The following is a 27,306-nucleotide window of genomic DNA, read 5'->3' as shown; positions in this document are numbered from 1 at the left end:
AGTGGGAATAGCAGTTACTCCCATCTGGGATAGGATTTAAATCAAGAAATTTGAAGCAAAATTAGGTTAGATTCCTTGCACTATCCTATTATTAGCTACATTTAACTGGACAGTTTTGTATCCTTGAAATTGTATAAATGAGATAAAGATAAATGAGATAAGCCTTAAAATGTCCGAAGTTAAACCCTACTAAGTACAATGGGACCTTTTTTCATTGTGGCTTATGTGTACTTTGTGATGTGGTGATAAACCAAGTAATAAATAAGAAGAGAATTAGAACAGTGAAAGTGGAAAGAAGTCTATGTACCTGAGGAGATACCTTTAAACTTTTGAATTAAGCCCTTATTTTAAAGTGCCCTCCTATTTGGACATTAGTTTAAGAACTCAAACCATTGCCTACTGAATTCACTGGTAAAGCTTTAACTTCTGTGATAAAAACTGGTAACTGGGCCTAAGGATCCCCGTGGCAGGCTTTTCCATTTATTTTACAGGGAAATAGATTTTTCATTCAAATTTTGAAAAACCTTTTAGTTTTTGTAGGTATTTATGGAAATTGCAACCAAGAGTCAGTCTGTTCCACTGTGGTTTGTATATGGGCTATTTTGGTATTAGAATGATGGCTGATTTGTCCCTGTTTTTCTCTAATTCTTGCAGGTCTGCAGAACAAAAGGAAACATGGCTCTCTTTTTTGCAAAGGTACTTTATTACACAGTCTTTGAAGACACTGAAAAGAGTGCCCGTCATCTAGACCAGTGATTCCCAAGCTGTGGTACCTATGCCATCATGATAGATAAGCTCTTTCAAAGTGATATTAAGAAAAAAATGATCTCATGTCTTCTCCCTGCAGAAGATGGTATGTGCCATTCATGCAACGATCACTACGCAAGGAGGGAAACGCTTCCACGTGTCTGAACATGGCTCAGCACAAAACTGGAGCGATTCCTATCACACATGGTCCCTTCCCTACACAGTTGTAGGATCCTCTGCCACCATCGCTCTAGTTGAGCTGGGGCTTTTTCCATGGTGATGGCATCTAAGCAAGCCCAGCTCAGGAACCTCTGCTCTAACCTATCTGCTGCTCACGGCTGGCTGTATTTTGGTCTTACAAAATGTACCCCAAGCTGGAGGGAATGGTGGGAGGGTTTGTGTAAATAGACAGAAAACTACTAGTGGTGGTTTTGTTTTCTGGTCACCTAGTTCTGCTGGCTGAAGTTTGTGTCTTTATCTGATTCTTCAGAGTTTCTGGGGTTGTTTGAATCATCCTTGCTGGGGATGGTTTCTAATTCACTCTTCTGTTCAGTCCTTTGAACTGGTCCATACAATGGGGTGTAACTGATTCCAGTAGGAGCCTGTAGTGCAGACTGAGGCATCACAATGATGGGTAGTTTTAGCTTGATTTTTTAAATCCAGTTTCTCTGCTGCTTACTCTGATTTGTACAATGAACTTTAATACAACAGGCATTATTGGGAGCCACAGTCAGCATCCCTTCCAGATACCGCTGGATGCTTTCTTGTCCTCAGAGATCTTTCTACTGCAGTACATCTGCAAAAAATCTGCTTCTTATCCAGTTACTGCTTGATTGCTATTTAAATCTCTGTCTTGTATTTATGTTTACAATATTAAAAATTTACTTGTTTTGTACTTGTTTTGCAGTCGAATAAGAGAAGAGAAGGAAAAAGACTATCCTAAAAGCATTCCTCTGAAGATAATTGCAAAGGATGTGGGTACTTGTGCATATGTAAGTGCTTTTGACCTAAATGGGGGTCTAAATCCACATCAGCTATGAGTGCTAGTCACCTGTAAATCCTTTGGATATTGGGAGGGTTCCTTTGGTTTGCAACCTCCTTTAAGGATCCAGCCTTTTTAAAAGGCTTGGCATATGCAGCCCTGAAATGTTTGTTTCCTGTGTTTAATACATGAGTTCTGTTTTAAAGACAGTGTGCTTGGTAAGAAATACTGGTTCTGGCACGCAAACTAAAGACTGTACAGTGTGAAGTCCCAAGAAACACCTCTAGCGGAACTTATGCGTAAGCATCTTCAGAAATGCCAGTACAATGTACCCTTTTTTTGCTTGTATAACTGATCTAAACCCACAGCTGCCTTCATTCAATTCTGCAAAGTTGCAATGTGTTTTATTGTTTATAATGATTGTAAGTCAGTAAAGCTGTGTATACGAACACTCTGAATTTGCCTCAAGCATGTTTTTCATCAACTAACTGATGCTGGTAAATGTATAGGCATAAGGTAAATTGGTAAAGGAAGGTCATCCATAGGATGATTTGCACCTTTTTTACTAAGTCATTTTTAACCAATTTAAACTAAATTCTTGTACGTATCCAGTTCCCTAGGGATACCCTAGCATTCAGTGATAATCCGTCCATTCTTCCTCTGCTTCTTATACATTTGTCTTCTCTTTCTAACTGTGCTTGTAAGTTTTGTATTTCATGCTCAGAAGCCTGAAGAGCATTTGCAAGGACACGAGAAATTTTCACAGAAGTTAGACTTCATTGGAGGTCTTTGTCCAACAGTGAATCTCCACTTAGAATTCTGTATTTGCATAGACATAAGCATAAAGGAGTCTGCCTTTTTTTCAGAAAATCATTATTAAGGTAAACAATAATAGTTAGAATTGCCAGGTTGCTAAGGCAAATGTTAATAAACAACAACAATAACTGTGATATAGCTCAAATGCAGATCAAGATGTGCTCAGGTGTAAAAGTCTATAAATCATACATGCACTCAGGTGTTGCACTCTTGTACCAGGGTTTGTTGTTGTTTTTTTTTAAATGTCTTTTCTCCTTAGCTATAATTAGCTCATGTGCCAAATACAGTTTCCTGATGCTGACAGTCCTAGAAGCAACACACTGTAGTCTAGCTATTATCAGTAATAAAACAGAGGAGGAGCAGATGGAAACTTTGTGATGCAAATAGTTCTTATGGCACTGTGATCCCTGTGCTACAGCAGCTGGAGATGCCCAAGAATTATTCCATTTTTGGAGGGTAGGGAAGACTGAACACAAGGCACAAACCATTTTATTATATTCTAGCCAAGAGCAAAACTTATGCAAATGTGCTGACCTACTCCTGAGAGCCAGATGTCATTGCTTCAGGCAAATGTTAAATTTTTTATGGTATGAGCATTCAGACATGTCCTGAAGCAAGATATACAGTATTCTCACTACTTCCCTTTGATTGCCATGGCAGCTTGTTACCATCAGGGACTTACACAAATGTACAGCTCAGATCTTTTCTAAATGCAAAATGTCAAGGGGTTGTTTCACCTGAACATCCTATGGCCAGTATAAAATTGGTATGCTACACAGGGTAGCAGGGTATAGCAAACTGTCTTGGGACTGGCAATGAACATTTACATCCCAGCTCTGCCACCTTCCCTTCTTTGGGCCATTGGATATGCCTGGGTGGTTTGCTGCAGCAGGCATGTGTTTGTTCTGCCAGGGCTTTAGGCTGACCATGAACCAGCTGCAATCCAAAGCTGTGTAGTCTTGTCAGCGGAGCCAAACTAGCCTGCCTCTAAAGAGGGCTTAGTAACTTGTGCTTGATGTGTGGGAGCTGCCTGTCACCTTGGAAGTGAGGCCAGCATGGCTCTGGTGGTACAAGCCAAAACCACTCTGGACATGCTTTCCCCCCTTGTTCTTGCTTCTGCAAGGTGATGGCAGTGGTGCTGCCACATCCCGGCGGGGCTGAGGATGGAGTCATTAATCCTGGTGTGTTTGAAATGCACTGTCCTGCATAAGAGCAACTCATGGTGCTGAGGTACAGAGCATTGCCCAGCTGTACAGGAGTAATACTGGTGCCAGGCAGCAGGTGCTGAAATCTCACTCTGGAAAGACTGCCTTGTGGAAGGCAGCACGTCCTCTGACACAAAGCTTGGCACTTCATGCTGGTCGCCATAGCTATTTAGAAAGCAGTGTTTCTGCTGATCCATGCTTTTCCATACTACCGATCAGCAGATTCTGGAGGGTGCTGGAGACATAGCATTTTAACTGGATGAAAGATTACCACGAGGAAGTGCTTCTGGTACTAAGCCAAATCTAGCTTTGAGAAATCTATATAGAATGTGGCAAAGGATATAGAGATGAACAGCCTGTATACAGTATTTTCTTACCAGGGAGATCTTCAGTAGAAAAGGACGGAAACAATTAACAATTGATACAAGAACCTCTTATTTCACTGAAAAAACTCACTGAAATGTTTCATTTTTTCAAAGGAAACTTGCATGCTTTTAAATTAATCAAATCATACACTTCCCTTATGCAGTGTCTAAAGTGCAGTTAGTGGCTGTGTCTTTTCACATAATTTGATGTGGAGGTCTCATCCCCACTAATCATGGCACTCTTCCTTCTGTTGGAGCTGTTGGGGAAACAGGGAGCAAATATAGAAAGTATGTGACAAAGCAGAGGAATCAAACCTCGGTCTCAGACAGGTGGATCTTTGTCTATGTAGTATAACTTACTTATCAAGCAAAATTTTAACAGGATGCTCTCAGTTTTTCCAACAATGAATTATGCAGAGCTATTGCACTTCAGATACTCTTTGCAAATCCAAATTTTTAATGCCACTTTCCCCTTCTCCTTTTTTCTGTTCACAGTCAAAAACCCTAAGTGTAACCAATGTTGATACAGCAAATGATGTAATTCTGATGGCCCTGCAACAACTGGGAATTAACGTAAGTCCTTGCACCAGTTTTAATGAGTCTTTTTGTAGTCACTTTTAATAATCAAATCTTCTCTTGCACTGTTTCCAAGTTTTAGGATATGAACATTAATTAAATCCTTTATCATAGCAATTCAGTGTTGTTGAAATGAAGCAAAAGTGCCTTGTTAATCTATAGACCTCCAGAGATCATCAAGTGCCTTAAAAGTTTTGAATAAGTCTCTCATCCCTGTAAGGGATCCATCACATTTGAAGTTGCTTTTAAATCTATTTTGCTGATGCCAGAGAGGAGATATCTTGACACAAGAAGTGAAAGTTTGATACAGCTCCTTTTGCATACTTCATGTGAACAGGAAACCTACTGACCTGCTTGTTAGTTGGTTTAAAAATGTGCAAACATGCATGATCAGCTGTGTCCCGAGATTACAAGTACAAGCACTGCTCTCAAGTGTTCAAATCAGACACTCTAAATATCCATGGACTTTTAGTGTTATGTGAGATATAACTGAGTGATTGCACAGAATCTGAATGCACCCAATTTAAGCAATGTCCTGAAACTGTTTTGGTAAAAGGCTTTTACAGGACTTATGATAATGCAGGGTAGTGCACCAAGTAGATGCAGCAATTCCTAGTAGATCAAGTACTGCCTCAGCTGGCTCCCTTTGCTCTAAACCAGACACGGTAGTGCCTTAGGTGTAGTAATGAATCAGTGCCAGGGACAAGAATTCTGGCTCCCTTATTCTGTTTCTCTCATTGTTTCACAACGTGGCTCCAACCAACACTGATGATCATTGAAGCTCCTGGATGACAGCTTTTTAACTGGCCTGTCAGTCTGCTGTTTGGGTACCAAGATTTTTTTAAGTGTCTTACTCATGATGCATATGTTTATCTCGTTGCATGGAATCTGACAAGTCTTTCCTTACCACAACTCTGAGTGTAAAGAGTCGAATATGACCACCAAAATGCCACTCTTGTGCTTCCCTGGGGCTTCTGGAGACCCCCAGCAAAACTTGGAGTAACCTCAGAATTTGTCTTCTCTAGCATTCGTTATCCCTAATTTATACAGGCTTTTAATGCATCCAGGGGCTTATTCTGCTAGCTTGGTATTTCCCAGGCACAGCAATTTCTGTCTAGCCATCTTGTTATGGCTCAGTCATCCCATTTACACCAGGGCTGGGGCTCTGGCCTGAGCTCAGGATCCAGCAGTCTGTCCAGTTAAGGTCGGTCTGGAGTTGATGGAGGGACTGGAAGGTGAAAAGGATAAGATGTGAGTTAAAATTAGGATTTTAATTGCAGATTGTCTCCCTCAGTCTGCACCAAAAATCAAGAGACTGTGCTATATTGCAACTGCAAGTCCTTATTATGATGTGCTTCATTTTTACCCATTTTATGGGTGTCATTTGCAGTTCCTCATTTTGTGTACAGAAAAAACAGGAAAATGGTAGTATTGGAAGAGAATATTTTGTTTGAGATGAGCAGGCGGAGGAGCTGGTTAGGTTTCAGCTTTGTGTTCTTTTGTATGTATTACAACCAACTGTTTCCTCCTCTTTACATTTTTATTTCAAGTGGAAAAAGAATGAAAGCCATCCAAAAGATGTAAAATCTTGCCTGCAGAATTATTTGCCCAAGTAATATACTACATTTTTTCACCTCATCTTCGTAGCATAAGGCCTTTTTCATTAGAATCATATCATAAGATTAGCAATAAAATCAAAAAAGCTAAATAAATTAAGCTGTAGCCTGCGTATCAATCAAACACCCAACCCCCTCGAAGGATTGTTCTGACTGCGAGGAAGCTTTTCCTTATGCGCCGTCTCGAGGTTTTTTATTTATGTCAAGAGAGAACCACTTGAAAGGAGCTCTATGACTTTTCAATGGCAATTATAAAAACTACATTTCACATGTTGTGTGATTAATGGGGCTATTACTTTGGCTGAATTCACTCTGGTTTAACACATCAGGGTTTTTCCCTCTGTGGTTTCTCTAGTAAAATGACAACTAGTTTGTGCAAAATGGCATTGATCATCTGTTCCAAATTATCAAGTGGGGCAGAAAGAAGGGCCTTGGGTTTCCCAGCTCCATAAGTTCACTTCCTGATTTTTCTGGGACAGTCACATTTATGCTGACAAATGGCCTCATAAAGCCCATAAAGGACAACATTTGCAATCAAGAGATGAGCAGTCTGCCTTCTGAAACTGCGCTTACTAGTTCTTCCCCTTCCTCTGCTTCCCCTTCACAGCAACAAACCCTTTCATATATATATTTAAAAGGAAAAGTAAATACCCTTTCTTGTGCTCCTCAGCTGTATTTATTTGCTCCTGGCTGCTTGCCCTGAGGCATCAGAGATGTCTCCAAAGCCTATTTATTTTCCTTCTGCCCCCTGCTAGCTAACTTAACAGCAGTGCTAATATGGGCCAGAAAGCTCTGTCAGTCAGCGAGCAAACTGCAAAGGTTGTATTGGGTGTATCAGCATTACACCCAGTGCGTGCAGAAAGTAGAAAGAGTCTCAAGAGCTTTGGGGACACTGGGTGAAGATCCAGACAATGCAGGATAGTAGGCAAATCTGTTTAAAAGGAGGTAGGATTTAAACTGTCATGAGGTATTTATCACCTTTTATAGCCAGCAAACTTTTAGATTTTAATTATCCTGATTTAGCAGTGTCACTGAAAAGGGATTTAAGGTATAATAGACCACTTTTCACACAGTGTATTTATCCACTTGCTTTTGTCCTGAGAGTGGTTTATATTAAATGTCATTCTTGTTATTTCTGTTGTCTCACTGTCATATCTGAAATAATGTACTATTCTCCTTCTTCAATTACACTGCAACATTGGCTTGTATATTTATGCTCAAGGCGATATTTAGAATTTGCTTTAAAATCAGCAGTTTTACACAGCTTTTCCCAAAGATGTTCACATTCTCCAGTCCTCTGGAAGTTGTCTCCTTTGATGTAAATTTATCCTCTCCACTGTAAATTTTAAAAAGAGGGCTCAGCATTCTTAAAGCACCATCCAGCACTCCCAAGCCCTTGCACACAAAAGGGCTGCACAAAAGGGCCGACAGCAGCCCTACGAGATTTTTGTGGCAGCACTGAGTGCCAGGAGCCCGCTGGGTGCCATCCTCACCTTGGCATCATCAGGTTGGGCTCAGGTCTCAGGCGAAGGTGCTCCTGCCCTGCTCTCCAGCGCAGGGCATGGGATGCTCTTGGCTGGCGAGCCTGAGCTCCTCCTGCTTGCAGGGGATGTAGAGGAGCTGGGGAGATGGTGGAGCAGGGGTCTCGGGTGTCAGGCTGGGGGTGCCTGTGTGCCAGAACACAGGCTTGGTGGATGCGATTACCCTGATACTCAGGATGGAGCTGAAGGGTCACCTTAGCTCACACAAACGGCCCGCTGTCTGCTACACACTCTGCAGCAGGTCTCTGCTTCACGCTGCTTATCTGTAATCCCTCTGGGGGATCAGACCTGTCTCTCCTTGGGGCTGGGTGCTGCTCAGCGATGGCGGGGAGAAGTGGGGCACAGAGGCGCTGGGGGCCAGAAGCAGCACCCGGGGCCAGAGGTCCCCTTCATGCTGGGGGCTGCCTCATGTCCCGCCTCCTGGGAGTGGGGAGGCATGCGGGCTGGGGACCGATTCAGCCACGTGGTGGGGGGGGCTGGCATGGCTAACATCTTGGTCTGGCCTCAGAAGCCATCCTGAGTCCTGGCAGGCTCTGACCTCCATCCCTCTGCTTTCAGGAGCAGTGGAAGAACTGGGGCAATCTCCCCCTTTTCCTTCAGAAATGATGGGGTCCAGCCCCTCTCACTGCTCAGAGCTGGACCCTGGTCACATAAACCACACTGCATCTGACAGAGACAATTCGGAAGCTTTGCTGGTGGCAAATTTGGGCACTGCAAAAGTAAAGGGGATTCCTTTGACCCCACTGGCAAGATGCAGATTATCCTTATATTGTGAGAAACCTAATGCAAACCTGTTCTTATTGGCTGGCAAACTTATTCTTGATTTTGATTTTAAAGGGCTCTGAAAAAGACTACAAGCTGTGGGTGATTTCAGGAAGAGAAGATGCTCCTTACCCTCTTATTGGTAAGTCCTTGACATGGTTTTGTTTTTCAACATTCACTCAGTTTTTAGTGCTGAAGGAAGCAAGAAATACAGAGAAGACTGAAATGCAGTTTCCTCTTTTGTTTTGTTTTGTTTTTCCCTTTTTTTCTCTTACTTCCCTGTCACGCAGGTTTGCCTATTTGGGGAGCTACTCAGATGCTGATCCTTTGTTTTGAAGAGCAATTGTCTGCTTGTCACTAAGAGGTTAAAAAAGTTCATTTATTTCTGCTCCAATTTTGCTGCATGAGTCTCAGTCTTTCTACAGAGTCAGCCTCTCCACTCACCTCCTCTCCTGGAGCCAGTCCAACTTTACCATATTTCTTCCTACACTTCCATAGCATTGTTTACTCCCCTCCTCAGCAAAAGTCAGCAGCGTTTTGAGAAATGTTCTGTTCTTCCACAACTCAAGTTAACTGATTCAAGAGGTCCTTTCCAATCCTGTATTTCTCTTACTGGCTGACAGGTCCCCTCTGATTAGGAGAAAATTATTGCTTATTCACTTTCTAAAATGCTTTTTGAGACCTTTCCTCCCCAGGAATCAACCCAAAGCTCTGAAGTGATTGGATGGAGTGATTTGATTTTGGCCCATGATTCACTGAGAACAAATCCCTTCCCATTATTAAGAACCTTTCCCTGTAGAAGCCTGGCATTACTTGCGCTATATGAGTTCACAGATGATTAGAACAAGAAAAATTTGTGGATTTTCTGTTTTCCTCCTGCAAATCTAACTCCAGTAAATCTTAGCATTCCTTCTTAAAGCGGCCTTAGCTACAAATGCTTTGCTGGAGTCAGACAACATTAATATTTATAAAATGTCTAACTTGTGCACCTCATAGACAGTGCAAACCAGTTTGTCTCTGTAACATACCAGACTTTGTCCTTCTGGCTATTATGTGTAACTTCTTCAGATAAAATTTGGTTTTAAACATAGAACCAGAGAATTCAGAAATGGGAAAGGCCTTTCTAATTGTCTGACTCTCTTTCACTGCAAATTCAAGTTACAATCCTTGGAAAAGAAGAACCTGATATAAAACTGATGCTGTTCTTGATATTTATGCGAAGGTTTATTAGATAAAGCCAGCTTTTATCACAGGTAGACATCAGAAACAGAGTTAGACTGTGCTTCTGCTTCACACTACCTGTAATCTCAAATAACGTCTCTTCCACTATCAGTGTTCAAGCCTAAGTGCAAGTTAACTAAAACATCTTAACATTGTGCCCATATTTAATATATTTCAACCTCCAGGTCTTTAGGCAAGTCCGAAAAATATCTTTCTGGTGGCATTTTTGAAAGCTCCTCCAGAAATGAATAGCCTCTGTGTAGTCCCTGAAGATGCTGGTTAATGCCGAGTGTAGCTCATTTGCATTAGCCCTGTGATTAACGTTTCCTTCCTGTTTCAGCCTCAGACAGGAACCATAATTGTGTCTCGTTTGACTGAGTTGATGGCTGTTGCACTTACCATGGAGAGGGACGGAAGATCACTTTCATACTGGATTTTTTGGTTTTGCATGCTCAGCAAAAAATTGACTGCTGCCGAAATCTCATTTCTCGCTAGAACGATATGAGCAACCAGTACTTAAACTTTCAGTGTCACAAGTAAAGCAGTAGAAAGAATAAACATTTAATTCAGAAGTAGTAACTTTTATTTTTTTCTCATGGGCTTTTATGTGATACAGCTGTAATAGGTCTGATTTTACTTTTACATCTGTTTAACTATACCAAACACAGTAACTCCGCATCTGCCAGTATATGATTTATGTCCATGTAAATATGTAGAAAAGCATCAATTCTGAGATTACTGAGAGAGAAAGTGCTGCAGGCCAGTATGCAAAATCTGCTTTTCCTCCAAGGCAGATAGAGTTTTGCAAGCCTCCAGTCAATCCAACACAGAATATTATGATTTCTCTTTGAACAGGACATGAATATCCCTTTGGAATTAAAATGAGCCACATTCGTGACGCTATGCCCCATGGATCAAAGCACTGTGCCTGCCCCAGGCAGCTTCAGGGGTCCTTCTTGACGGAGCAGCTGCCCCAGGAGCTGCAGTGCCAGTTTGTGCTGAAGCCAAGCCGCCTGGCTGTGTGCCAGCAGCTGAACGGTACGTTGCCCCGCTTGCCCCAGCATCATTTGCCCAGAGCCCAGCTACCTCCCTGGCTCTGCTACAGAAAGAAAACACGCCGGGATATGAGGGTGGTGGAAAGCGAAGAGGAGCACACAGATGTACCTTCCAGCTGCATGGGGGATTTTGCAATGTAGCTCTCCCTGATTTAAGTGTGCTGTTGTATGCGTGTCATCTTTGTAAGTTACATTTTGACAAGCTGCCTGTCAAATGGTTGCTCTAAAACCAGCAAAAGAAAGACAAGATCTCTCCTCTGCAATTTTTTGTAAGTCTATTAGCCAAGCTTCTCTCTGCAGCCCTTGCTGTGCTCTGTAGCAAGGCAGAGTGGTTTTACGGTTCAGGAGTCAAGGCTTGACTTCGGCACAGAATTCCCATGCAACATTTGGCAGCATCCTTTATCTCAACAAGGTACTTAGGACTACACACCTGCCTCACTGGGACTCTCACGTGGCAAAGCCTAGGCATCTACTTGAGTACCTAGATGAAGTGAGCGAATACAACTCCTTTATTTCAGTTCTCTGAGTAAAATGAAGACTAATATTTTCTTCTGCCTTTGGCTTTGATGCTGCAGAAATATGAGCACCTGCTCTCTGTTTTGCACTCTGTTGTCAATGACACAATGACACATGACACTGCTCATGGGTAAAACAAACGAGATCTTTACGGGATTGGGGCTTTAGACTAAAAACTCTGTAGGGGAAGGATGCATCCCATGGTGTGGTTTTATTGTGCTTAACACACTGGCATACTCAGCTCGGTTGGGAACTCTGCCCTACTTCACCATTAATGACCATATAATAATAAAAATAACATGCACACTGTTATCCTGTGCACTCCCCAATAGCCAAGATCTCCCACAATATATGAATAGAATCCATTTGTAACATTTTTAGAAATTAAATATAATGAAGCTATACCAGTGTCTATTACAAATTATTCCAGAAATTGATTGCATTTTGTATAAATTAATTTCCTTTTCACACGCCTTCACCCCCCTCCCCAGTAATTTGTATCATATATTACTTCATGGCATATTTTAAGAATGAGGCAATCTAGCAAAGGGGTGTAATTAGGTTTACAGGCCCCGCTTGGCAGCTGACATTGACTGGCAAGAGAAAATAGAAATGTAAATCAGGCCTGTAAAGTTCTAATGCAGATGTGTTGTCAGCGGTGCTGTGCAAGCCCCAGGAGGGGAGGCGAGGCTGGCTTTGGGGCAGCAGAAGCCTGGGGCAGCCTGCAAGTCATACACAGGGACTGCGCTAAGTGGGAGAAAGAGGTTTTTAGTCCATTCACCTTTCCTACTTTATCAGACAAAACCTTTTAAAGTGATGTATAGGTCTGGCTGCTTGCAAACCAGATTATCTTGCATATAGTGCTGGTCGTTGTGCTCTTCCTAACGCCTTCTTACCTATTTCAGTTTTGGAAAATGGCAAAGGGTACCTGTGTGCAAGCCAAAGCTATGATCTGGCTTTGGGCTCATCTTCAGATCAGCAAGCCAAAATCTGTGTTGTTGTTAGGTAACCACTAGGCACACCACCACATACAGGGCAAATTTACCGGGAGCGGAGTCTGTAACCCCACATTTCACTGCCACACATGCTGTGTTATCCTCCCTGCCATCACTTCCCTGCACCGATACCGCTGTGCTGGACATGCTGTCCCTTCTGGAGGCAGCAAGGGGTAGCTGCCCAGTTGTACCAGCATGCACCATGGTTAGGCAGCGTTGTAGGTGTTGACAAGCAGACATGACTGACAACTGGCTGTCATGTCAAATAAGTAGCTGTGTGGACACCAACTGTGGTGGTGTAGTTGCATCAGCTGTCCTGGCAGGATGGTTAAAAAAAGTACAGAAGAATTTACTGTGTGGAAGAACTGGAGTGTTTCTGTTGCCTCTCCTGCAGCCTTTCAGCACGTAACAGGAATGGTCACCTACCGGTTAAACATAGCCATTAAGTAATGCTCATGAGCACATGTCTAAAAAGTATTGTAAATACTGATTCGCTTAAAGTTTAACTTGAAAGAACCGACTGCTGTCAGTGGCTAGTCTGTAATCCAAATTATTATTTAATCGTCTATCAAAAGAGAAAGCAAAATTTCAACAAGTTGGTCTCAATACAGAAAGGAGGTCTTTGAAAACTGACAGTTAGAGGTTTGATCAGAAAGAATGCTACATTGTTAAATAGATCTGAGGTTTTATTTAGAAGTTTCTGATTAGTTTGCAAGAAGAGGAAATGCCACTTGCATGGCTGGGATACTACCTATGAATAGAAATTTCCTGCATGTAAAATATTAGCAGAATAGATGGGTGCTGTGAGCTCTGAGCAAGATCTGCAACCAAAGAAGTATTGCTTTTTTCCTGATTGTGGCCTAGAATAATCCACCAGAGCAAGGCCCTGATGTTTTTATATGGTAGTACTTCTGCAGAGCAATAATTGGCATCTGTCTTGGCTGAGAGGAGGATGGGCTTCTCCTAGTGTTGTAACTTCACACAGGTTCAAGAGAAGAAAGTGTACATCCTCCCCTTCTCATCTGCTCTTTACCTTAAGAATTCTCAACCCCCTTAGAAAAGGGGATATGAAAAGGATGAGTTTCCCTGTTGTTCAGTGAATGCTAGTTTTGTAAGTGTCATGGCATTTCGTTGCTGTACATCAGTTCTTAGTTTCTGCTCTGATAAGTTGAAGAACACTGATTAGGATTTCCTTCCTGTCCCAGGAGAGAGCTGCAGTTCATCACAATTACCCCTTGCTCACATTGTCCATTTGAGCCATGGCTTTTAAGAGTGGAGCAAACAGTGAGCCACTAAGAAAAGTTCCTAATTTTAAGACCCTTTTTTTTTTCACTTCTGCTTTTCCTTGTTCTCCAAAATAGCATCTCTTCTTAATTTTTACTTCCACTGAGATCTACAGGGTTGCCAGAAAAAACACCAATATGTATTTGCCGTTGTGTGAATAGAACTCCAAGTGAAGCAAATCATATTCATGTGCTAATATCCAGCTCATCTAAAAGAAAAAAATGTCATTTTGAAAGTTACAGGTTAGTCATGTTCTCCCAAAACATGACATGTCAAGTAAAGCCTTAGACACCGCCAAGCTTATATTTCATGAAGCTTCGGACTGCTTAAAATGTATATCCTCCTTGCTATTTTTTATGAAGAGAATTTTTCATCAGGCTTTCACATTCATATGTTCACATTTTGAGTTAAACTGTAACTTTTCATCCTGTAAGCCTCTAATGAAAAGACTTCCACCCATTCCCAAAGGGAGCATGATCTCCTAGAATGGAATGACATATAATGAAAATCGCTATTTGGGCTAAAAAACAAATGTAGTAAAGCATAGGAGAGAAAAAAAATGGTATTATACCACACTCCTTACTTCTGCAAGCTTTGCTTCTACCCTCTGCAAGAGCAGAAAGCAAAATGTTTGACCAGGTGGAAGAATCAGCTAATAGAAAGGTGCATAGGGTAGGCAAGCAACTAAATCAAAGCTGACTAGCTTTGAAAACATCTAGAAAAGGAAAAATATATTAGAATAAGTTTTTCCCAGTTAGCACTTTCATCATAAACAGCCTCAACCCACCCTTAGCAGTAGCCCATGCTGTTAAGAAGACTTTACACTGGCTGATCTTGAGAAAGGTCATATGAAAAAAACCCTTTTTGTATTCCAATACCAGTATTTCCTTCTCTATACACTGCAAATAAGAGCTTCAATTAGTGGTGCTTTTTAGATATCTCATGAAATACGTTAAAATAAATGAAGACAAACTGAGCCCATCAGCGTGTTGGCAGCATGCTGAAATGCCATCTGGAAGGCATTGATTAAAGGGCAGGCACCATCCCTGGGCCATGGTCAGCAAATGCTTGGAGCGAGGACATTAATGATACTCTTGCTTTGTGGAGAAGAGAGCAAAGGCGGCGAGTTTTCCTAGTCTGAAAATGTCTCACCCCATTAGTTCATTCTCTGGTGTTACTTGTGGGGAGACCAGGTGTTCTCCCCCATTGCCAGGAGAACTAGGATGCCTCCGGACAGCAAGCCATGGTGAGGGCAGTGGTGTTTATGTACTATTTTTTTCCAAATAAGGTCTGTGGTTTTGCACCTGTGGGTGGGAAATGAGTTATTTAGCACACTCCAGCTCCGTGTGAAGTCAGTGGGCTGAGGTTTGCCATCCCTCACTTAGCGGTAAGTGCTGACACTGTGGTCCAGCAGTGCAGTGCAGATGCTGGTGATCCTCTTAAGAGCCTGGGTAAGGCAGCACATTCTCCACACACACACGCACAGGTATGTGCATGGTGGATTAGGCTGAGATGGATGCCAGGGAGTTGGTTGAGTTCATGACATTTTTTCCCTTGAAACTATAGCAACCACCACAAAACAAATACTGGAATTAGAATTGAACTGCATTTCTTCTAATAAACACCTTTCTCTTTTCCCAGACTTAAGCCAAAAGTCATTTAAAAGGAAAAGATCTATCATAAATTGGGCTTTTTGGCGTGGCCCAGGCACTCATTTGGACAATGCACCCCTCTCCTCAACATCTGCTGCTCCTGGGAAGCTCTTTGGCCTCTTGCTAACAGCCATCTGTGAGGATGACAACCTGCCCAAACCCCTCTTGGTGAGTCCCAGGCTCAGGGCTGGCTCTTACAGTGGTGGAATTTCTTTGTGTAGTGAATGAGAACATGGGGACACTTTGTAAACACGACACTGAAATTACCCAGGCAGAGAAACCAGAAGAAAACCTCATTTGTGGTTCTCAGCAAGAACTTTGGTTTTTAACATATGCTGTGGCCAGGCCTGGTTAATAGCAAACAGCTTGAGAAATGTATGTGATCAGTCTGCTGCTCAGGGCTATTTCTTCTTTATAGCCCACGCTATAAGGCTGGTTCCCTAATCCTCACTTACACAGTGTAACTAAATGCCATGTTCACACATACTTTTTAAAACACTCCCAAGATCTCTCTAAAATCCCCAGCTCCATAAATGTGGCATCTACTGTCCCATATAGACAGTCCACATGTGCATACAAATGCTACCTGCCCTTAAGTAGACAGTTTCAGAGCCTTTCTTGAAGGCATCCCAGGGCAGGCAACCACTCTGGGTCCTCATTTTTGATCTGACAGCACCACTGCAAAAATAGGTGGGAAGGCGGAGGCTGCAGAAGCATCTTTTCATCCTGTCTCGAGGGAGTGCCAGTGCTGTGGGTGCTCTCAAAACCAGTCCAGGAACATGAAAAAGGTTGTCCTAGAGCCTATTCCTAGGCATAATGAAGGCAGATGTGTGGTATTTTTGGTCAGGACTGAGGGCTGCCCTTTGGTCAATGCAGCAATTGAAATGTTTACAGAGTGGGAGTGAGCCCCACAGGATTGGGCCCCTCATCCTAACAACCCAACTTTCGGCTGGAACAATTTGCCAGAACCCCACTGAAATCAGTGGGGTTATAGCAGTTTACAGGGAGAGATGGTTTGTCTCCTAAGCTTGTGCTTGATGTGCTCCTTTATCGCTGCCTGAATAGTGAATCAAACCAGGACTTTTCAGATCTTTTAATAGTGTGGGCTTGTTATTTTCTTTTGTGGGAGAAGTGTGCATTTTTACCATTTAGGTTATTTAAGTAAGCCCTCTAGAGATGGACTCTGTAAGAATCTGGTCCCTCATTCTCTCTGAGAGATGAGCCAATGCTGCATTTCAGAAATTTCTCCAAAACATAAATATTAGTAAATTTTTAACTGAAAAAAACAAAGTTACTAAGCATAGACTCACAGCTTGGTAGACTTTGTGCTTTGAATCTTAACCACTGTGTTTATGCCACAAAATATAACTTACTTTTGATTTCATGCAGCATCTCTGGAGAATGGAATACCGCATCTGAGGGACTCTGTGGGATTTACCTACAAGAGAAGGAAAATATCAGGGATGAATGCTGCAGGCATGTTTGATACCTCTGCTTTAGAGCTTCAAACTTGCTTTCACATCTGAAGGGCTCTCTTTTAGCCATTGCCATACTGAATTGTCTTACACCATTAGCTTCGTTCGTGTAATTTTGTCTGGGTTTACTACTTTAAGAGGGGCTTCCCAGTTTTATCTTGTGGGTATTTTATTCCAAATATATTTTCAAATCATTTGTTCATGCGCTAAGATCCTGTGCTGCGGAACTGGGCCTGTTTTGAAAGCAGAGCTCTAAATCCCTGCAGAGAAAATGGAAATGCTGCCATGAGTTCTGCTGCCATGAAGGTGATCCTACGAAGTGTCTGCACTTACATGAATGCTTGGCTTTCAACTTCTGCAAGAACAAGAAAGAAACGTTAAAAAGAAAAGTAAAAATAATGGTTTCCATTAGACTTATTTGCACTGCTGTGTGTCGGGAAGACCTACCTTGCAGCCCGGACTAGGAAAGTCACCAAACCCCACTGCTTAGCCATTACTGTTACAGTAACTTGGTTTAATGATGACAGACTCTCCCCCAGTGTCCCTTTTCTTGCCATCTCTTTGATAACTCGGTCCTCAGGCCACTGTGTGCATGCACATAATCCCAGAGACTGTCTGCACGCATTTCCCCCTTGGAAGAGACAAACATGATAAATTCCACATCGCTTGGAGCAGGCCTGGGGAGAGGTGACCAGCATGTCTGAGAGATGACCCACAGGAGACCACAGAGAATTAAGCAGCTGGAAAATATCATGTACATATTACGTCAGGAGAGGTCTCTGATTTCAGCATTTCCTTTTCTGCTCATTTTCTTCTCTTACATAGCAGAAGAAATCAGGCCCTCCTGTTATTTTAAAAGCTAGGCAGGAATCTGCTTGTTTTTCCTTTCCTTTTAAATATGTCATGTAGTGAACTGCCTACCTGTTTACTCCTTTGCAGCCTCATTGGCTTTAGAGGAGCTGTAAGCCAAGCTTTAGCCCCCTCTCGGTGACTTCCCAGGTGGGAACACCTTGCCCCAGAGGTGGGCTTGCTAACAGCCCTGAGCGGCTTCCAGAGTACGATACCACTCACAAGAAGCAAAGGAGGTAAAAATCTGACTCTGATCTGCTGTAGAAGTGCAGATAGATATTAACAAACAAAGCACTTTCCAGCTTAGATGAAATCTCTTTTTTTTTCAGACATCCAGGCATGGAACAGAAGTCTTCATCTCTGATCAGTGATAGTGTTGAACACACTGATGAGCAGTGAGGGTCTCGTATCTTCCTGCAAAGTGGTGTCTGGCTGAGGCCACTGTCACACGCAGAGCTTTGGATTAGGTAGACCAGTCTCCTTTTCCCATACCAGAGTGTTTATTTATTTAAATGACTTGGCTAAAACTTGCACAGATCCTGGAAGATCATGCAGGATGTTAGTGCTCAGCAGTGGCAGCACAGCATTTCTGAGGGGATTTTTTTCCCAAGATCAGTGCCCCAGACCACAGCTTTGCTGTGCAGTTTGGTGTGGCTTGGAGGATGAGCCTTGACTTGTGTTTGATTTGTGAGTTGTTTTAGGACTCAAAGGTTTTCACCTGTGGCAAAAATGGCAAAACTACATTTTAATGGCACTAGACCATAAAATATATTTCTGAGAAAGCTTCTCTGCCTTTTAATTTTGTTTAGGACATGCTTTCCCTCCTTTACCAAGAGGGCCCTTCCACCGAGGGTATTTTCAGACGCTCTGGAAGTGCAAAAACCTGCAAGGAGCTCAAGGAGAAGCTTGATTCAGGTGCTGAAGTGGACCTAGCCTGCGAATCCATATTTGTGACAGCATCTTTGTTTAAGGTATGTGAAGAATATTCCTTTCCCCCTTTTTGGGTGAGAGCAGTGCAGATCCCGGGCACAAACAAGTAGGACGTTTCCCCAGGGACAGGCCCAAAGAGGACTTGGTGGGCTGAATTAAGAAGAATGGGCTGGCACATTAACATTGTGAGGATCTCCAAAGGAGGCTACCACTGAATTAGGATGGGGAAGAGGACTAGCCAGCTTCTTTTGCTGCCAGCTTTCCTAAGGTCTCAGCTACAACCTGGTCCTGTTACTCTCTTTATCTCTGCTTAAAGTCAATGAAATACTAGAAAGGCAGGTTTGCAGACCTGTTTCCTTACTCGTCAGTAATACCCTACACTACAGACCCTAGCGAGTGTATAGTTTTGCCCAAAATATTTGCATTAATTTTCCCATGCATTATCTTTTCCAACAGACTTCTACGTAAGTCAGTAAAATATCAGCTACAAGGAGGATCAGCATATTTCTTTTCACATTTTAGTGCAGTGCATCTGTTTATGTGTAGTTTGTGCTTAAAAGAAATAGTAATCTCCGTTCTCAAGCAAGCACTTCTTCAGTGGAATATTTTTATTGCAGAAAGCCATATCTCTTGCTACCATGTGAGAGGCTTTCATGGGTGAGACATACACAATTGCTTTCCTACTGCTGGATTTAGGACGTGCATTTAGGGCAGGACAGCTGCACCATGCAAAGTGCTGGTGTGCAATACTCATCCCATGGTAACAGTTTCACTGAGGGGCAGTTGCTTAGCATTTCTAACAGTGAAGAGTTACCACGTAAGTGCAAATGTGTTATTCACATGCATCATAGCTTCCCTTACCCTAGCTTATTTGGGAAGCTAGGATTTGGGCTTGTTCCCACATTGCAACAGTTTGCCCACCATTGGTTGAGGTATTAGGAAACTGGAGCAGCAAGACTATCCATGACTAGTGTAAGTACTCCATTACCAAAAGGGATTGATTAGGGGAAGGAAGGTAGGGGTGCCTTGGAATGCTTATGGTCTGGAGGTATTGGTGTTTGTCAGCTAAGGAGAAGAAACGGGGACTACAGATGAAGTTCGGTGATAAGTAAAGGCAGAAATTATGCAACATCAAAATAAGTGGTCCCACTGCAGATTTTTTTAGTTCAGCAATAGCAAATGAAGCATCCGAATACCTCTATTTTGACAGGAAAGGGCAGGAAAATATTCACTTTAAGCATAATCCAAAGTACTTCTTTATCTCAGATGATTTTCTGCTGGTTTTGGTTGCTGTGTGGAACAAGATGCTTGTCAGCTAGTGCTGTCCCACTGATACATCCTCTTGTATCTGCATATCTTATTCCTACTCCCTCCCGTGCTCCAGAACAGCTGTTCATGTGTTTTGTTCTTCTTTTCTCTTGATAAGGATTTTCTTCGCAACATCCCAGGCAGCATTTTGTCATCCCAGCTCTGTGATAAGTGGGTCTCAGTGATGGATCAAGGAAATAATGAAGAGAAGATAAAAAGCATCCAAAGGTAAAGTTACTTATATTCTCTGTATTCTTTTCCTATAAATTTGTATCCCAGAATGCAGAATCCCAAATATTCAACTTACAACTTTCAACTATTTTTTTTTAATAGATGCTAAAAATATCTTTGTATATGACAGAGCATTCAAACTTATATATATACTTAAGCGATTGCCTGTATGGGGCAATTTTCTGACTCTCTTTCGTCCTGCTTTTCTGCCTTTTGTGGACACCAGTAAATAAAAGAAATATCCTTTCATGGAAAAAAATATTTATAGTATTTATAAATAAGCTGTCCAAGACCTGGATTTCTGCCTGATACCAAGCCCAAAATCATCCGCAGGGAGCTTCGGGGTCCTGAGTGAAAGGGTAGCTAAAATCAGTTCCTCATATATTCCCCCTCATTCATCTCAAGTTTTAGTGACCATTTTGAAGCCAAGATGGAATTGTGAATGAAATACTGGAGCATAGTGACAAAGGAAACCTCCACCCTTGCAGGTGATATAAAACAGGAAGTGGGCAAAGTTTATGTCATGGGAAACAGAGCTTTGGTCACTAGCTGACCTCATGCGTACTTACATACATGTATACTTATGGCAACTAGATGGCATGGGGAGACAACTGAACTGTTTGTTTAAGTGAATAGTGAATTATCAGGCAACTTAGGTGAAATGCAGTTTCATGTCATACATTGTACTTGGTTCATTAATTTGACAGAGTCTGATTTTAATTATGTGTTAGAGTGTTTTCTGTCCTCCCAGAAAACTGTTCAGAGATGTGTCACAGTGAGGGAAAGCAGCTGAGCAAGAACACCGCTTTGACACACTCCCTGGTTTAATTAGTTACCCTGTTTCTGTATTTTCATTATCTTGACTTGTGTGTATCTATGGAAAATGGTTTTATTTTGTCCAGTGGCTAATTTGAAGAATTACATTTGTATATGTTTTCAGGTTAATAGAGCAGCTCCCCAGAGCTAATGTTGTTCTCTTACGTTACATCTTTGGAGTACTGCACGGTATAGAAATGCGATCTGAAGAGAACCAGATGAATGCTTTTAATCTGGCTATCTGCATTGCACCTAGCCTGCTCTGGCCTCCTGTTTCCTCTGCTCCTGATATAGAAAGTGAATTTACAAAAAAGGTAAGAGACACTGCAGTGTAGTAAAAAACCAAACCACCCTTCATCCTGTTCAACCAGGCTATTGGTTACAAACGTGAAAACAGTCAGTACCTCTTCAGATTGGGACTTAGCCTCTTATCAGGGCTCCAGAAACCTTCATTGAGCTATTCTGATAATCTGCCTGGAAGAAGGGGAGGGAGATCATAAATCAATACCCAGTGTATTAGCAAAGTGCTTCTCTCATCAAAAAGATCTCTGGTTATGGTGACCTTGGAACAGGGCAGAGTAGAAATGGAAAAGATGTATACAAGGATGTATACTGGGACATTTTAGCTGGCCCTGCCTGTTTTCCTCAAGCTCAGGAGATCAGGAGAGGAGTTCCTGGCTGCCAGGAGCCACACCACGGGTGGGCAGTTTGCTCCTGTTCCTCATCTGTACGATGAGCTTGCCCTGAGTGGAATAATGGAAGATCTGACAAGGCATCTCTCTCCCATTGCTTTGTTGCAGATTTCTAGTCTGGTACAGTTCCTCACTGAGAATTGCTGCAGGATTTTTGGAGAGGAAATTACCTCCCTCTTTGGAGAAATACTGATGACATGCAAGAGAGAGAACAGCTCAGGTAATACAGATGATGTTTTGATCCTGTTAGACAGCTAAACTCAGCCAGGCAAAAGATCAGTATATTCTATGGAAGAATGCTGTTCCCTCTTCATGTGGTGTTCCCACACACTGGTGTTATCTTTCCTTTGCCCAAAGTATTGGTGATAATCACTGATTCAACTTATCATAGACCTGGACCATATCACAAAATGCTGTCTCAAAGAATCCCTTGCTCCTATTCCAGTCATCTAAGCCACTATATTAAAAAAAAGGGGGGGAGGGGAAACAAAGAAAAAGAAAGAAAAAAATTTGGAGGTTTCATCTCAAGTCTAGAATTTTTGCCCCAGCCTATGTTTTCCCAGTATATCAGGAACTCAGTGATCAACTTACGGTTATAATACAGCTGTCACACCATTATATTAGGGTTGAAAGCATCTATTCTTCATTATCAAAAGGGAGAGATCTCCAGAGTTTCAACGGGACATCCAGATTTTGCTACTAGCACAGAAAAATCATGGAACTGGTGACTGAAAATGTCTAACAGACTAGTTGGCAGAGCATTCCAGAATATCATTAGTGCTCTTTTTCTCTCCAACTCTGTGATAGTATCAATTTTGACTGGAGTTTTGGGTCTCTCCTTAAAATATTTCTAAAGCAGCATCTCTGTAAGATAAATCTTGGCACAGCTCACCTATACTAAAAGCGGTAATGGCACTTGCTCCAGCATGCCAGACTCAGTATGGCCATCCCAAACTCCTCTTGCTCTGCCTCCAGTGAAATTTGGTGAAATCCAGTGAAATCTGGACTGCCCCCTCCCCAAGAGTGGAAGCACATGGGATCTGCTGTGCTGGGATGTGCTGGGACTGAGAGCTCAGACTCACAATAGGTTACGGCAGCTGAACAAGTTTTCAGGCACGCACTGAGGCATGGTGACTGCCCATGCATGCACTCTGTCTGCTGCAAATGTGAGATAAGTCAGCTTAGCATAGCCCAGAGCAAAAGAGATTTAATGTAATTCCAATTATCGCATATACAGAATAGGGCCCAGGTGTGCACTGCTCAGTGGAAATGTGGTGATTGTTTAAACTGAGACTAGAACTTTCTTCATAGTGTTGCTCTTAAAAATACTGTATTTTCTGGAAGACCATAAGAGTATGAAGTATGCCCTGTTTTCTTCATTTGTCTAAAGAAGGAAAGAAAGGTTAAATGTTGCTTTCAATACTCAGTAATGAAAAGAAAAATTCAGTAAATTACTGATTCAATACACTGTATGTAAATTATTGTTTACAGCTGGATTACGTATTACTAAAGTTCCTCACTTAATAAAAAAAACAACACAAAAAAACCTAACCCTTACTTGTGCCATTATCCTATGTTTCTCGACTGAACTGCAACTTAGCACTCATTTCAGTTTTTCTATTTCAAAATTAGACAGTAATTTTTTCTGAAATCACTGGCATTTCTGCTTGATGAATCTTTAAAGGGCAAATGCTCCTGAAAGTAAAGGGTACTTGCCAAAAGAAAAAAAAATGCAGCTGCTTGTCAGCAGGGTGATTCAGTCACTGATGTGTTAACACTTGGTTTGTCCTTGCAGATGCTGCTTCTCTCCATCTGAATGACTCTTCCTATGACAGCCTGGAAAACGAGGCGAACGATGAAGCTGACTCTTCTTCTAGCGATTGGATTAAGAACCGAGATCAGGATAACAGGAGCAGGGAGTCTGTCTTCACTCTGAGTGATGGTGATTCGGAGCAGACAGAGGTGGATGAAATCCAAAGTAAAACCAAATCGAAACAGTTGACAATTTCTGTTGACGTACACCACAAGTTTTCATCGCAAGAAAACTCAGAGAATGAGTCTCTCTGCTCCAGTGCACTGGGCTTCTCTTCAGCAGCTACCTCAGGTGCTCTCAAAACCTTGAGGAGACACAGGCGCTCCTCAGAGCCTGCAATTGGCCTCCTTGCCCCCACCTTCACCCACATTGGTGACAGTCATGAGAAAGCAACACGCAAAGCCAGCTGTGATGTTGTCCTATCTCACGAAGATGAAGACTATCTCCATCAGCTTCGGTCATTGCAGATGGAAGGGCAAAAGCTTATCAATCAGAGCTTGATTATAGGTATTAACGTTGGTAAAAGTGACAACACAAACCAAAACATTGAAAAGAAAGACTTGTCCCATTGCCTCCTGCCTCCAACGCCAGAGGGATTAAATATTTGCTCAGGATTTAGCTCTTCTAGCCTGTCTTCTCCGGGGACATCTCCATCTGTGTCATCAATGAGCTCTCTGGACAGTGCTTTCTCTCAGTTTTCAGACCAATCTGTGTTTACCCCAACTGAAACCTCCTCCCCTTTCGATAGCACTTTTCAGTCGCTAAAGAAACACGAAGACACTGCTGCTGGAGCAGCTGATGACTATTTGGTTGCACCCACCAAGGTGCCACCATCTCCACAACCTACCAATGCTTTGGCTGAGAGGGGCTTGGTGGAGCCCAACAGCAGGCCAGCACCCCTGAAACCTACTGACGGAGTCGACAGCTATTTGATTAAGCCTGACATTCAGCCATTACCTCTGAAAGTCACAGGAAGAGACAGACTTCATGATCCAAGATCAAAGAGGAGGTCTAGAAGAGCATTACAGCAATCCAAAGTTTGAAGAGACTGACCAAAGCTTTTTTGCGGAGGAATCTTAACACTTAAAATAAACACCATAAAGAAAATGCCTTTGGTGTTAATGTGTGTTCATTTTAAGTCTAATATCCAGGTTGTTCAAATTTAATTGAGCAGTCCCCAGATTCACAGGTTTTCTTTTTTTAGGAAACTGAGTAACGTTCCCACATAAAGCTTTGCAAGAACATTGTAAGAATAATAAAAACTGCTAAAAAGCAAGCAAACAGAAGTGTCCCGAAAATCTGGAAGGGTCCCAGGAGGTTACTAAGAGCAACACCCTGTTCCCTGAGCCTGCCAGGGCAGTGGGGTGCCTGCTGGTCCTCTCCCCTTAACCACTCTTGTGTGTTGAGCCTTGCGGATGTGAGTCCCAGTCCTTTGTGGTTTTGATGTAGCGTGCAAAGTCAGCATAGATTCCATAACTGTGGTATTATACTACTGTTCTGAAACTGATAGGTATTACTTTCATTGTCCTCCAAGGAATAAGTGTATTGTTTTCTGTATGTTTATAAAGTGTGTTTGATAGGTGTAGTTATTTCTTTCACACTGCAAAAGAAAGAAAAAAATAAGCTCAAAAATATGTAAACAGAAATGCTGAAGCTTGTAACTAACACCTCGCAACTCTGTGTGTTTCATTTATTGTGCTTCGTTGGCTGTTCTGTTCATGTTTAAGTTGTGAATAGTTTCTTAACATTGCTGTAAATGGCATTATGTATTATTGCAAGCAGAACACTTGTAATTTTATTATGCAGCATCTAAAACATCGTATAATATATTAAAAGTAATGCATTATCTAAATGCTTTGAGTTTGTATAATATATCCTGATAAATTTTGCTATTATATATGTTCTGAAAAAAATGTGTATTTTTGTACTTGCAAAAAACTGCTGCTAATTTTACGAGTTCTGTTTTGTTGTTACAGCACTGGTATTGATGTGTATGCATTCAATGCTATATATTAAATATTATTTGTTATGTCATAAATTCAATTTATATTCTGTGTAATTTTTTTTTAGGTGTCAGTTCTACAAGGTATTGCTGAAGCAAAAGTCCCAGTGATGCCACTGCAAATCTTGCGTGAGGAAGGACTGCAGCATTTTTCCTCCGCTTTGGGTGGCGTCATTCGTACTGTATGTCACCATCCTGTTGACTTTTGTAAATTTTAGTAATATTCAAACAAGAATTCCTACCCTTTTGCTCTTCATCTAGAGAGATGAGGGCATTTTCAGCTAATGGAATGCAGTTAAAAATATGGAGGTGCAGAGAGATCTTTGGGGGTGATAGATATTAGGACTGGGATCAAGGAAAGGAGGGGGGCAAGACACTGGATGAGAGCAAGATATATTCTTTAATATTAACAGGGTTATAGAGCAAGCAAGAAGGAACGGCAGGGCTAGACTAAACCCATCTGGGCGTGTGCGCATGCATACAGTGCTTCTGAAATTGTGTTGATTCATTCATTAGCTTTCCATTTTCAAAAGCACTCCCCCACTGCAGTTAATACTGGCCAGTACTGGATGATCAGATCCTATTCTGCTAAACTATGCTCTCATAAAGGTGCTTATGCTCCTAAGTCACTACGCATTTCTGAAAAATGTAAACACTGTCTAGTGCACTAAGCTGTTTCCAAGTATTATCAGATTAAAAGGTTTTTAGCTCTGTATCAGACAGAATGGATACTCTCCAGCAGATTTGGAGCAGGGGGGGGAATGTCTGTTAACAAAGTTAGAAATAGTCTTACTTGAAAATATACAATCAGAGGGTTATTATTTTGGGCTCTAAACCTGCAAATGTTGTATCTCTCAGCAGAGCTGCATTTGTGGAGACCCACGTAATGCAGTAAACCATCATGCGCTTAGAACTATACCAGCATGTGTGATAGTGTGCAGGCTCAAAGACTTCACTGCAATTTGTTCTTTTTCATCTTTTTCATATTCAGCTATTTTGTTCTTTTTCAACTTTTTCATATTCAGCTATTTTAATAAAAATGGTAATAATACACAGAATCTGACCTGTAGTAGTCACCTTCCAAAGGTATAATCCTTTGTATGTATTTTGAGACCTGTCATCTAATAGCCCTCCATATGTACCTCCTTTAAAACAAAAAAAAGATGCTCTTTTGAAATAAAACAGCTACTCTGCATTTCTTTTCAAAACAGTAAAAAGCATATTGCCGTGCTGCCAAGATTACATCAAGTAGCAAATGCTGATTCATTGCAACAATAATAAAGCTTTAGAAAAATCTCTAGTCTCTGCAATATAAATGTTCTGTCCTACAAATGATATCTTCCAGCAAGTCATTTATCTCTGGTAGTCTAAAGTAAAAGTATATCCAAGAGTGCTTCAGTGGGAAACAAATTATGTGTCTGCTTTTGAGCTGTAGCTAATGCTAGAGTGCTTTCAGCTTTAAACATATGGTGAACAAGCTGGATGTAGACCAAGTGCAATTTAAAATGCACTTCTGTCTTACAAGACATACACCCCGCTGCTGCACGAGGCATGTTCTGTGACAATCACAAAAAAGAGCGCTAATGGAGAAGATCACTGTCTGCAAGTCCTCACTGAAGGAATTAAATGCTGTTGAGATCCCAAATGGATTATACAGAAATTTTTCAGAGTGTCAGGTGCGACTCTGAAGACTGCAGTAAGCAGCAGCTTTAGGTATGTTGTTGTTGGGAAGCCAAATTTTAATGCACGGGGGTCCCTGCTGCTCTCTTCCCCTGGGCATCTTGGTGGGCTGGGACAGGATCTCGGGTCCAGGGAATGTTAAAAAGAAAGTTTTGTAACTTTTTTTATGGTTCTGCT

The 27,306-nt window shown here is 41.8% G+C and overlaps 1 protein-coding gene across 1 annotated transcript in view; it reads left to right on the top strand.

Annotated features, from left to right (window-relative positions):
• Positions 1-25,490, top strand: part of ARHGAP20 (Rho GTPase activating protein 20) — a 63,074-nt gene extending 37,584 nt beyond the window's left edge. Inside the window, exons 5-15 of the mRNA XM_052812770.1 lie at positions 655-696; positions 1,655-1,739; positions 4,611-4,688; positions 8,686-8,752; positions 10,687-10,869; positions 15,323-15,501; positions 18,467-18,628; positions 20,014-20,123; positions 21,067-21,256; positions 21,743-21,854; positions 23,430-25,490. Coding sequence (XP_052668730.1) covers positions 655-696; positions 1,655-1,739; positions 4,611-4,688; positions 8,686-8,752; positions 10,687-10,869; positions 15,323-15,501; positions 18,467-18,628; positions 20,014-20,123; positions 21,067-21,256; positions 21,743-21,854; positions 23,430-24,490 — 2,269 coding nt within the window. The 3' untranslated portion in view covers positions 24,491-25,490. The remainder of the gene's footprint in view (positions 1-654; positions 697-1,654; positions 1,740-4,610; positions 4,689-8,685; positions 8,753-10,686; positions 10,870-15,322; positions 15,502-18,466; positions 18,629-20,013; positions 20,124-21,066; positions 21,257-21,742; positions 21,855-23,429) is intronic.
• The last annotated feature ends 1,816 nt before the right edge of the window (positions 25,491-27,306 follow it).

This window comes from Harpia harpyja, chromosome 17 (assembly GCF_026419915.1).
Source record: "Harpia harpyja isolate bHarHar1 chromosome 17, bHarHar1 primary haplotype, whole genome shotgun sequence".
Lineage (NCBI taxonomy): Eukaryota > Metazoa > Chordata > Aves > Accipitriformes > Accipitridae > Harpia > Harpia harpyja.
Note: the sequence above shows the minus strand (reverse complement) of the source record. Positions and strands in the feature narration are given on the sequence as shown.